The following is a 10458-nucleotide window of genomic DNA, read 5'->3' as shown; positions in this document are numbered from 1 at the left end:
CCAGCATATAGTCTTTACAAGGACTTCCCTATGACAAACCATTAATTACGTTATCTCTGTCGCTCATTTGGCAGTTATAAACGTTGCTTTAAGCAATAAAATGTAATCATCTGACGTTTATTTTTGGCCTATTCCAGGCAGTTATAGCTCTACGCGTGTAACCAGGTCTAAATTTAGATCAAACGTTCCGCCGTCGCTTGCGTCAATGGAATCCCGAGTGTGCGTCAGAGTATAAGGACGTCTGTGTGAGAACGATGCCATTGGCTCCTGACCCGGAAAAATCACCGCCCCCTTTGCCATTTTTGCGGAAAGACACGCCTAGAGCCGGGGCCACCCGACGTAACGGCAAAATAAAAGTGACTGTATATATTACGCTCTACCCGAAGTCTGGAGATTTCATTCCCTTTCTGAACTGTAGACAGAGGTTTAATACACTTGATGCTTCTCCATCACTCGGAATAAATGAAAATCTGTCTAAGGAATTTAGAGGATTTATAGATCAGGTTAGTAAAATGTATTTCTTATTATTTTTGCATTAATGCTAGTGGTATTACTGTTTTGTTATGGATCCGATGGGCAAGGATGCTTTTTTTAATCTTAGAAAACTTTACCCTCCTAAAGAGCTTACTTATTGAATGATTTGTGGCATTTTAGCCTACTTACAATGACTGTAAATTTGTTTTCTTGATCATGTGATAAAGTAGCCTAGTCTCTTTCTATTTTCGAATGACATATACAGAAAAGGCAATGTGTAGATGCTATACCATTCGAATAGGCTACAGCTGCTTAAAACTGTTCATCAAATAATAACTTAATAACATGTCAGACCAAATGATAGATGTCTTGGATATCATTGTAGACTTGACTGCATTCAACATTGGTCGCTATCACGCTTGTGAATTGACGATGTGTTGGTCCCCCAGTTCTCTATCATTGACTGATTTCTGCCTCGCACGTTTCAAAGCCTACCTGTAGACTATGCTGTTTAACAGTGCTATTTAATAGGGCCTTTTATATGGGGCCAATAGGGGTGTATTGATGGTCTGAAATAGTTGAGAATGGTTGAGAATATGAGTGGTAGACTATTTATAGTTTTGTAATATTTGCTCTTCATGGTCAGATATTAAAAACTTAATCCGTGTGTATTATTTTATTATATGAAATAAATAGGCTGATGCATCACATTGTTATCAATTTAGGCTACTAATGACAAAGATCAGACAGGTGGCGATGTGGCCAGTAGTTTTACTGGGTGTTCAAGAGGAGGCAGTGGCGTATCGGATGTCTCACTGTTGTCTCTCTTGTCCTCATCTTATCAGATGCACACATATCCTCTGCGTGCGTGTTACACATGGGGTTCAGAGGTTAACTTGTGACCTTTTGATGTAAGCACCCTTTTTATAGGTCAAGGATGTTTCTTACTTTAGTTTGTGTGCAACAAGTGTATAGTTTCTCTCACCAAAGCACATGCTAAAAGGTAAAAACACAAGTCACTGTTTAGGGGCAGAATAGCTTACACCCAGACATGTTGTTGGTGATGATACACTATATATACAAAAGTATATGGACATCCCTTCAAATTAGTGGATTTGGCTATTTCAGCCACACTGTTGCTAACAGAGCCCTGACCTCAACCCCATCAAACACCTTTGGGATGAATTGGAATGCAGACTGCGAGCCAGGCCTAATCGCACAACGTCAGAGCCTGACCTCACTAATGTTCTTGTGGCTGAATGGAAGCAAGTCCCCACAGTAATGTTCCAACATCTAGTGGAAAGCCTTTCCAGAAGAGTGGAGGCTGTTATAGTAACAAAGGGGGGACCAACTCCATATTAATGCCCATGCTGTTGTAATGAGATGTTCGACAAGCAGGTGTCCACATACTTTTGGTCATGTAGTGTATAAACAGGAAAAAGAGGTGATTGCACATAAATTCAAGTATTTAGGATAATTGTTTATTTTATATTGCTTTTAGTCATGCCAGAATATCTTGAGATATTCAAAGCTTTGACTGACCAACAGCCTTCATTGCGATTTTAACTGAAATTGAATTAAGACAATAATTAAGATATGAATTAGATCAGATGATTATAGCTACAGATTAGTGAAAAATCCTCCAGATCCGATATTGTTCTGATATGGACAGTTCTGAGAGGTAGACATGAATCACATAGACATGTCCAGCTGCTAAAGACACCTTAGCAGCTCGGCACAGCCCTCCGCTCTGCCAGGCCTGTCACCTTCCCCTCTTCAGCTGGCATTTAGCCCACCGTGGAACCCAATCCCCAGACCTTGGGTAGAAGGGTTGCCCTGTTCATAACTGAAGGGGTGGGTTTCAAAGCATTCAAAGCCAGTAACCAATATCCTTCGGCAAGACTATCTCCCCATCAGCCAGTCAGCCGGCTTTCCAGGCTTTCTCAGAATCACCAAAGGGGTACCAAGAGGCCTAAAGCTGTGGCAGCGTGAGGAGAGGGGGGAAATGGAACTGTTTCTGTATGGGAGGATGTCAGAATGCGCTGTTGGAGAGGTGTTAAAAAGGGATCCCTAAGACGGGTTAAGTTTCTTTAGTGTTGTTGACTTAAGTGATTAGTAAGGAGGCTTGCAGATGATGGTTGAAGAGTTGTTTACAGATTATTGCACCTGGTTTGGCTGGAGTGATGGTGAACTTGGAGCGTACGGCAGGTGGGCCTATAGGGTCTACTCATGCTACATTACTCAACATAAATGGCACCATTTCAATTATTTCATAATTTCAGCAGTTATGTTGGCCTCAGGTTTTGATAGTGAACAACAATTAAGAACAACGACTACAGAATGCAACTATTTGGCTTCAGAATATTTTTCTTAAATATTGTTTTATTTATTTTTTAGCAATGCCCTGTGTTCAAACTCAGTATGGAACTGTGCCCTACGACAACAACTACTTTATCTCTGAGTTCCTGAACCCTGACCTCAGTGCTAAGCCAGCCATGGACATCGGTGCCCAGCGGGACCAGCTCACCGCCTCCTCCCTCCCCAGCATCAACACCCTGGTGGGCAGCGGCTACGTGGGCGAGTTTGACGCCTACTCCTGCCAGATCACCGCCTCCAATGCCCCCTCCGGCCCCGCGGCCGGCGGCAGCTCCAGCCCTCAGGCTCAGCACTCATCCTTCAAACTGGATGACCTCCAGGTGTACGGCTGCTACCCAGGCTCCTTTGCCCTCAGCTACCTCGACGAGACGCTGTCCTCCTGCGGCTCCGATTACTATGGCAGCCCTGCGTCGGCCACCGCCTCCCCACCCACCCCGGGCTTCCAGAGCCAGCCTGGCTCGGCCTGGGACTCCCCCTTCAGCCCCTACTCCCCAGGCCCTGGGTGCTGGGTGGCTGATAAGTCAGGCCTAGCTCAGCAACCCTCCTTCTTCACCTTCACCCCCCCGGTGGAGCAGCACTCCCCCCTGGGGCAGCATCAGGGCCCCCAGCAAGGTGAGGAGGACCCTTTCTTCCAGCCCTCACAGCAGCACGCCTCCCCTCTCCATTACACCCCCTTATCCCTGGACCAGGTGTCCCTGGACAGCCCCGGGCTCATGGAGGGGCCTATGTTGTCCCCTAAGATCAGCAGCCCCGGGGCCAACGAGGGTCGCTGTGCGGTGTGTGGGGACAACGCCTCCTGTCAGCACTATGGCGTCCGCACCTGTGAGGGCTGCAAGGGCTTCTTTAAGGTAGGAAGCTTCACAGTACTTATATTATTATTATTTCGCAGGCTGGCTGCATAGGAATTTTTTATAATTCAGTTACACATAATAACCTATTCATACATTAACTTGGCTCCAGTTCCAGTAGAAGTGTGATTATAAAAGAGAAAGGGGAACATTGAGAAATGTGCAGGAAAATAATCACACTGTTCTTTGTTTTTATTTTCACTTCTTGCAGCGAACTGTACAGAAGAATGCTAAATACGTGTGCCTAGCCAACAAAGACTGTCCAGTAGACAAGCGGCGGAGGAACCGGTGCCAATTCTGCCGTTTCCAGAAGTGCCTTGTGGTGGGAATGGTGAAAGAAGGTAATGCCATGTTACACCCCCTTAAAGCCTTCAGTGACTATTATATTTGATGTGAAACCCAAGGTCGAACTGACAGTCATGTGAAACCCAAGCTAAGAATGACAGAAATGCTAAACTGAAGCTTTACAGTGCCCACTCGTAGAAAAAGAGAAACTGAAATGGATATAGCAATTGTTTAGCGAAACGGAGGCTTGCGGTGACAGTCATATGAGAATCTCAGACACGTACAGTCAGTGAGAGTATTTGTTGTTATTTCTCTCTCACTTACAGTCGTCCGCACAGACAGCCTGAAAGGTCGCAGGGGTCGTCTTCCCTCTAAACCCAAGACTGTACCAGAGTCAGCGTCCACCACACCACCCATCAACATCATCACCTCTCTTGTCAGGGCTCACATAGACTCCAACCCTGCCATCGGAAAACTGGACTACTCCAAGGTAAGACCTCCAGACCTTGTCATGTGACTCATGGAACAGCATATTATTGGTTGTATGTTAAGTGCCTGCAGTATCTCGTCTTTGCTGTTGAATCTCTCTCAGAATTGCTCAAGTTAAGCTTCTTGCTTTAATATCGTTATTATGTAATTCATCTTCTTTGATTGAAGTGATCTCGATCACATTTCACACTATATGTTATGACGAGATGGACATCAGAGGCAGTGTCATCCTTTTCTTTCCTCTTTCCACTCCTCAGTACCATGAGACAGTGGCCAGCCTATCAGATAAAGAGGATGCCAACGACATCCAGCAGTTCTACGACCTGCTGACAGGCACCATGGATGTGCTGCGGAAATGGGCCGAGACCATCCCAGGATTCACCGCCTTCTGCCCAGAAGACCAGGAGCTGCTCCTGGAATCTGCTTTCGTGGAACTCTTCATCCTCCGGCTAGCATACCGGTATAATTACCACTGTAAACATTGTCTGCATCCCAAATGGCACCCTATTTCCTTTGGGCCCTGGTCAAAAGTTATGCACTTAATAGGGAATAGACTGCCATTTGGGATGCACAAATTTACTGTATAGTTCCTTAAAAAACACAAATGTGCACCCAATGTTTCTGCAATATATGTTAAGGCTGTTCTGTCTCTAGGTCGAGTCCTGAGAAGAACAAGCTGATCTTCTGCAATGGTGTGGTACTTCACCGTATGCAGTGTGTGAGGGGCTTTGGCGACTGGATCGACTCCATCATGGACTTCTCCCAGAGCCTCCACCGCATGAATCTGGACGTGTCCTCATTCGCCTGCCTCGCAGCACTCGTCATCATCACAGGTGAAACACATTCGCATGCAAACACACGAAGACAGACAGACAGACAGACAGACAGACAGACAGACAGACAGACAGACAGACAGACAGACAGACAGACAGACAGACAGACAGACAGACAGACAGACAGACAGACAGACAGACAGACAGACAGACAGACAGACAGACAGACAGACAGACAGACAGACAGACAGACAGATACAATTTCACTATACAGTTAGTTTTAGTGAACCCCTTCTCTGCTCCACTAGGAGTTGAAAGCAATAAGTCTGGTAAGTTCTGGTTACTCAACTGAAACACTCATACTATATGCTTGTGGTATATAGCCTGTCACAAGCCCATTTATTAATGTGTCTGATCAAGAGGTTTCTCCTTGTTGTTTCTCCTCAGATCGCCATGGCCTCAAAGAGCCCAAACGGGTGGAGGAGTTCCAGAACCGCCTCATAACCTGTCTGAGGGACCACGTGACCGGCAGTGGCTCCGACGCGGGGCGGCCCCAGCCCAACTTCCTGTCCCGTCTGCTAGGGAAGCTCCCCGAGCTGCGCACCCTCTGCACCCAGGGCCTGCAGCGCATCTTCTACCTGAAGCTGGAGGACCTGGTCCCCCCACCACCCATCGTAGACAAAATCTTCATGGATACCTTACCTTTCTGAAAAGATGAAGAGGAATGATTAAGTGATGATGCTGAGGGGACAAACATATGATAAACTGAGGAGGTGAATAGGGGGCCGTTGTCTGTGTCCATTACATTTGGGACTTCTGAGTGTTGAATGTGGATAGGAGGCACTTCCCCCCCCCCCCCCCCCCCCCACACTGAAGTGGAATCGCCCCTTTCCAGTGCACTGACTTGATGAAAAGTGTCTGATTCTGCCTCTGGTCCAGTGTCTAAAAGTGAGGACTTAGACTGTATTTTTCGCACATTTAGTTTAATAACAAAAACCTGTGGGTGACAGAATTGGATGTTTATTTTCCAATCTTTGGAATTATCCTGGACAATTCCTTCAACAAGAGAGAGGAAGACATGAGATAACATTTCTAGTTTTTGGTCTCTTTTGTAAGTGTGACTTTGTAGAGTGGCTTTATCGCTATGCAAAATGTGTACGTTTGTGTTTTTGCACGCTGCAAAATATTGAGAGACAGTTGGTGTGTATGTACAGCTCTGAGGGGGAAAAGCAGGCATGTTCACACCTGAACACCCACTTAAACCTAAGTTCTCAAAAATCCTATTGAGTTTCCAAATCCCAACACAACTTAATTTAGTAGCTGTTCAAAGTTGACACATAGGGAGGCCAACAGTGTCAAACACTGTAGTCTCCAGTCCACTAGCCTTTCTCAAAGACAACTGTTGCGTCCTACATTTCAAAGTGAGCATTTTCAGTGAAACCATAATAATAATAATAGCCATTTGTAGTCCTGATACCACACATTTACACCTATAGAAGGTCGGACCAAAGGGTAGCTGTCTATCTGTCTGCAGTGACAGCTGGCTATTGTTGTGACATTTACAGCTCATCAACCATAAAGCCTTAATGTACTTTAAAGGCCCAGTGCAGTCGAAAATGTGATTTTCCTGTGTTTATATTTATATTTTCACACTATGAGAATGGAATAATACTGTGAAATTGTTAAAATTATGATAATGCCCTTTTAGTGTAAGAGCTGCCTGAAATTTCAGCTTGTTTTGGTGGGATGGAGTTTTGGACTGCCTGGTGACATCACCAGGTGGTAAATTAGTTAATAGACCAATAAGAAAGAGTTCTAAACCTTTCTGCCAATAACAGCTAGTTTTCAGTTTTCCCCTCCCCACCCAAAATTCTTGCTAGAGAAATTGCTTTTTGCTAAGAAGCTATTTTTGTTTATTTTTTTACCATTGTAATTGAAAAAATCACAGTAAGGTACTTACTTAATTGTAACCCAGAAATGATTTGATATTGAGTTAAAATGGCTGCATTGGACCTTTTAAAAGGTGTCATAAATTTTACTCATGCCACAATGCAACAAGTATTGCGGTTTTGTAATGGCAGGAGAATCATTTCACTGAAACTATTTTTTTCCCCTTAAAACTTTATAGGAATGAGTCCTTAAAAAGAGAAAAATGCCAGCAGAATTACAATGTTTAAAAAGTGCCTTTAAAAAAGTTGAAGAACTCCTGTGTATTCAGGTTTTCATTTCAACCATCTCACTGATAGAAACTCTGTAAATCTATTAATTTGTCAGCAACAACCAGATGACAAAACATTCAAACAGACTTGGTGAAGTTTGATTGGCTGAAATGAAAATGTGCATACCAAGAGTTACTTGAAAACGGAGGTTAGGAATCTCATGGTTTGGAATAGCCTAAGAATAGTCTAAGGATAAAAATCATAGAATAAATTTCTTTTTTTGAATGTGGGAGAGTATTAAGTTTCACACTATAGCTGTAACATGGATCCACTCAAACGTGTCCCTTAATGCTCTATAGCTTACTATCCTTATCCTTAACTGTGTGAATCTATAAACATCTGCTACTGTAAGGGTTGCCTTACACACGCTCCTTCAGGAGGAGTGTGTGCAGTTTTATAAAATGTAGTTATTTTTATTTTGTTCTTGAAATGAACTTCAAGTGATTTCTTAAGTCATTATACAGTGAAATGTGACAAAAGGGACGAGCAGCTAAGAGCACTTCAGCGTTCTAACACAGTATACAGATTTATACAAAAATGTTCTATGTTTGTTTGTGACGTGTGTATACTTATAACATAAATACTTTATATTTGTGAGTTTTCGTAATGTGGTACATACATATATATTCAGAGGAAGAAAAAGTATTTAATATTAAAAGAACATTTCAAAATAAAACATTTGTTGCCATTTTTCTTAAATGTCATGATACTATTTCACAGACAATTTTTACTACACATGCTTTTATGATGGTGTGTGTAGTAAAAACTATCACCAGATTCTGAGTTTTCTGGTATCTCCAAATAAATCAGTGGTTAAACCACATAAGATGATGTCAAAACTATTTCCTCTAGTTTACAGGCTCTTCTGCAGCCGAAGTTATACACCATTGGTTTGATTTTCATGACATCATAACAGGAAGCAGTTCGTTCCTTTCGGTTAAACCACTTGCATAGTTTCTAGATAAGATTGATGGAAGGGGAACTTTCATGCTCTGTGCCACGCAGGGGCACATGACGTAATAACTGTGTGGGAGTCTGTGTCTTTTCCATAATGTTGTCTAATTACATTATATGAATGCTCAAAATAGCTTATACCAACCAATCAATTCACAAATAGCAACACTATACCAACCAATCCACTCACAAATAGCAACACCTTACAATATGAATTTTGGTTGTTCCCCTTTGAGTTGCTTTGTTATTGGGCTGTATAAACCACATACTCTATTAAATATAGTATGGCATGGCTATGCTGTAGGATATGCCAGCAAATACAGTAGGGAGACCCAAGTCACCTGAGCACATATTCAGCTTGTTAGATTTAGCAACTCATCTTTGATTGCAATAATAGATATTGTTCTAAGCTTTTCACAAGTTCACAAAGTGTTTTAAATTGTATGGACAATGGAGATAACTCACTCCATCCACTACTACTATAGGGCGAGATGATCAATGCAATATGTTGCTGTAATCAAGACTTGCTATTACCACTGTGGTGCTTTTTGAGATTGGTCTGCCAATGGGAGAGGGGGAGAGGTGCACAAAACTTGCTCTTGATCTAATTCACCATCTTGTACTTGTAAATGTGTTTTGTCGCACAAGGTGTTAACGATGGCACAGCACTCATGATCAGCAGAGGCTATCCTTTGCCTCTCAGCCCACAGCCCAGGAGAATTGCAGCCGTGTTCAGCCAATACCCCTCCGGATACCCAATCTCAGACCACAGTCCAGTCATCTGGATTTTGATGTTGGCAGCAGGAGTGGAAATGGGGTCAACAGGAGAAAAGAGGGTGAGACATTGAGACATGTATTACCATTTAAAAAGCCAGGCATGCCCACACCCTGATGGGTACAGTTAGTGGACAGACTTGGGTGTAATCCCACTTCAGAGACCAGTGGGCATGAAACCTGGGGAGTATACAGTATGCTATCTACATTTTAGTCGTTTAGCCGACACTCTTATCCAGAGCGACTTACAGGAGCAATTAGGGTTAAGTGCCTTGCTCAAGGGTATATCAACATATTTTTTTACCGAGTCTGCTCAGGGATTTCAACCAGCAAACGTTCAGTTACTGGCCCAATGCTCTTAACCACTAGGCTACCTGCCTATCTCTGCTTTCATTATGGATACAGCTAATGTTTACATAAAGCAGTATACACTTATGTAGAATACACTTGGCATCTTGTCATTTTGAAAGACGTTATCCAGTATGTGTCACGTCCTGATCTGTTTCACCTGTCTTTGTGCTTGTCTCCACCCCCCTCCAAGTGTCGCCCATATCCCCTGTGTATTTATACCTGTGTTCTCTGTTTGTCTGTTGCCAGTTCGTCTTGTTTGTCAAGCTTACCAGCGTTTGTCCTGTCAGCTCCTGTTTTTGCCCAGGCTCTCTTTTTCTCGCCCTCCTGGTTTTGACGCTCGCCTGTCCTGTCTCTGTACCCACCTGCCTGCCGACCTGTACCCTTGCCCCTTCTCTGGATTATTGACCTCTGTCTGCCTTGACCTGTCTCTTGGACTATTAAACAATTGTTTTTTCAACGTGTCTGCATCTGGGTCTTACCTTGATTCCTGATAGTATGAGATTTACAGGAGTGCAAATAGTGGTAGCTAGCGGTAAATGGAATGTTGACCTTTGTGGTCAGATACTGTACATTTTATACATTGTGTCTTACAGATAATTCAGTATACGTGGCCCATGCGGCAATCAAATTCACACCCTCTGGTGATGTAAGAACCATACTACAACCAACAGAGCCAGTGGAAAAACATGTTCGAGCCAGTGGAACCACACAAAGGTAAAAGGAGTTCACACTTTTTTGTTGCTCATCATTTGAATGGGGATCGATGTACTGACTTTGTCCATTGTTTTTGATAGGCTAGCCTAAACTACAGATCAAATCTTGTTTGCTATTGTAACGGATGTGAAATGGCTAGCTAGTTAGCGGGTACGCGCTAGTAGCGTTTCAATCAGTTACGTCACTTGCTCTGAAACCTAG

The 10458-nt window shown here is 43.3% G+C and overlaps 1 protein-coding gene across 1 annotated transcript; it reads left to right on the top strand.

Moving 5' to 3' along the window:
* The first annotated feature begins 374 nt into the window (after nt 1-374).
* On the top strand, nt 375-6939 carry LOC120065235 (probable nuclear hormone receptor HR38). The gene is made up of 7 exons (XM_039016050.1): nt 375-503; nt 2872-3698; nt 3910-4039; nt 4310-4473; nt 4730-4932; nt 5127-5305; nt 5693-6939. The coding sequence occupies exons 2-7, from the start codon at nt 2874-2876 to the stop codon at nt 5953-5955; spliced, it is 1764 nt and encodes a 587-aa protein (XP_038871978.1). The 5' UTR covers nt 375-503; nt 2872-2873; the 3' UTR covers nt 5956-6939.
* The last annotated feature ends 3519 nt before the right edge of the window (nt 6940-10458 follow it).

This window comes from Salvelinus namaycush, chromosome 20 (assembly GCF_016432855.1).
Source record: "Salvelinus namaycush isolate Seneca chromosome 20, SaNama_1.0, whole genome shotgun sequence".
Classification (NCBI taxonomy): Eukaryota; Metazoa; Chordata; class Actinopteri; order Salmoniformes; family Salmonidae; genus Salvelinus; species Salvelinus namaycush.
The sequence above is the reverse complement of the archived record's forward strand: the minus strand, read 5'-3'. Positions and strand labels throughout refer to the sequence as shown.

Excerpts from the sequence above, each read along its gene's own strand:
- LOC120065235 (XM_039016050.1), top strand. The coding sequence starts at position 2,874 with ATGCCCTGTGTTCAAACTCAGTATGGAACTGTGCCCTACGACAACAAC. Across the intron at positions 3,699-3,909 it reads GCTGCAAGGGCTTCTTTAAG|CGAACTGTACAGAAGAATGC; the intron begins GTAGGAAGCTTC and ends CACTTCTTGCAG. Across the intron at positions 4,474-4,729 it reads GAAAACTGGACTACTCCAAG|TACCATGAGACAGTGGCCAG; the intron begins GTAAGACCTCCA and ends TCCACTCCTCAG.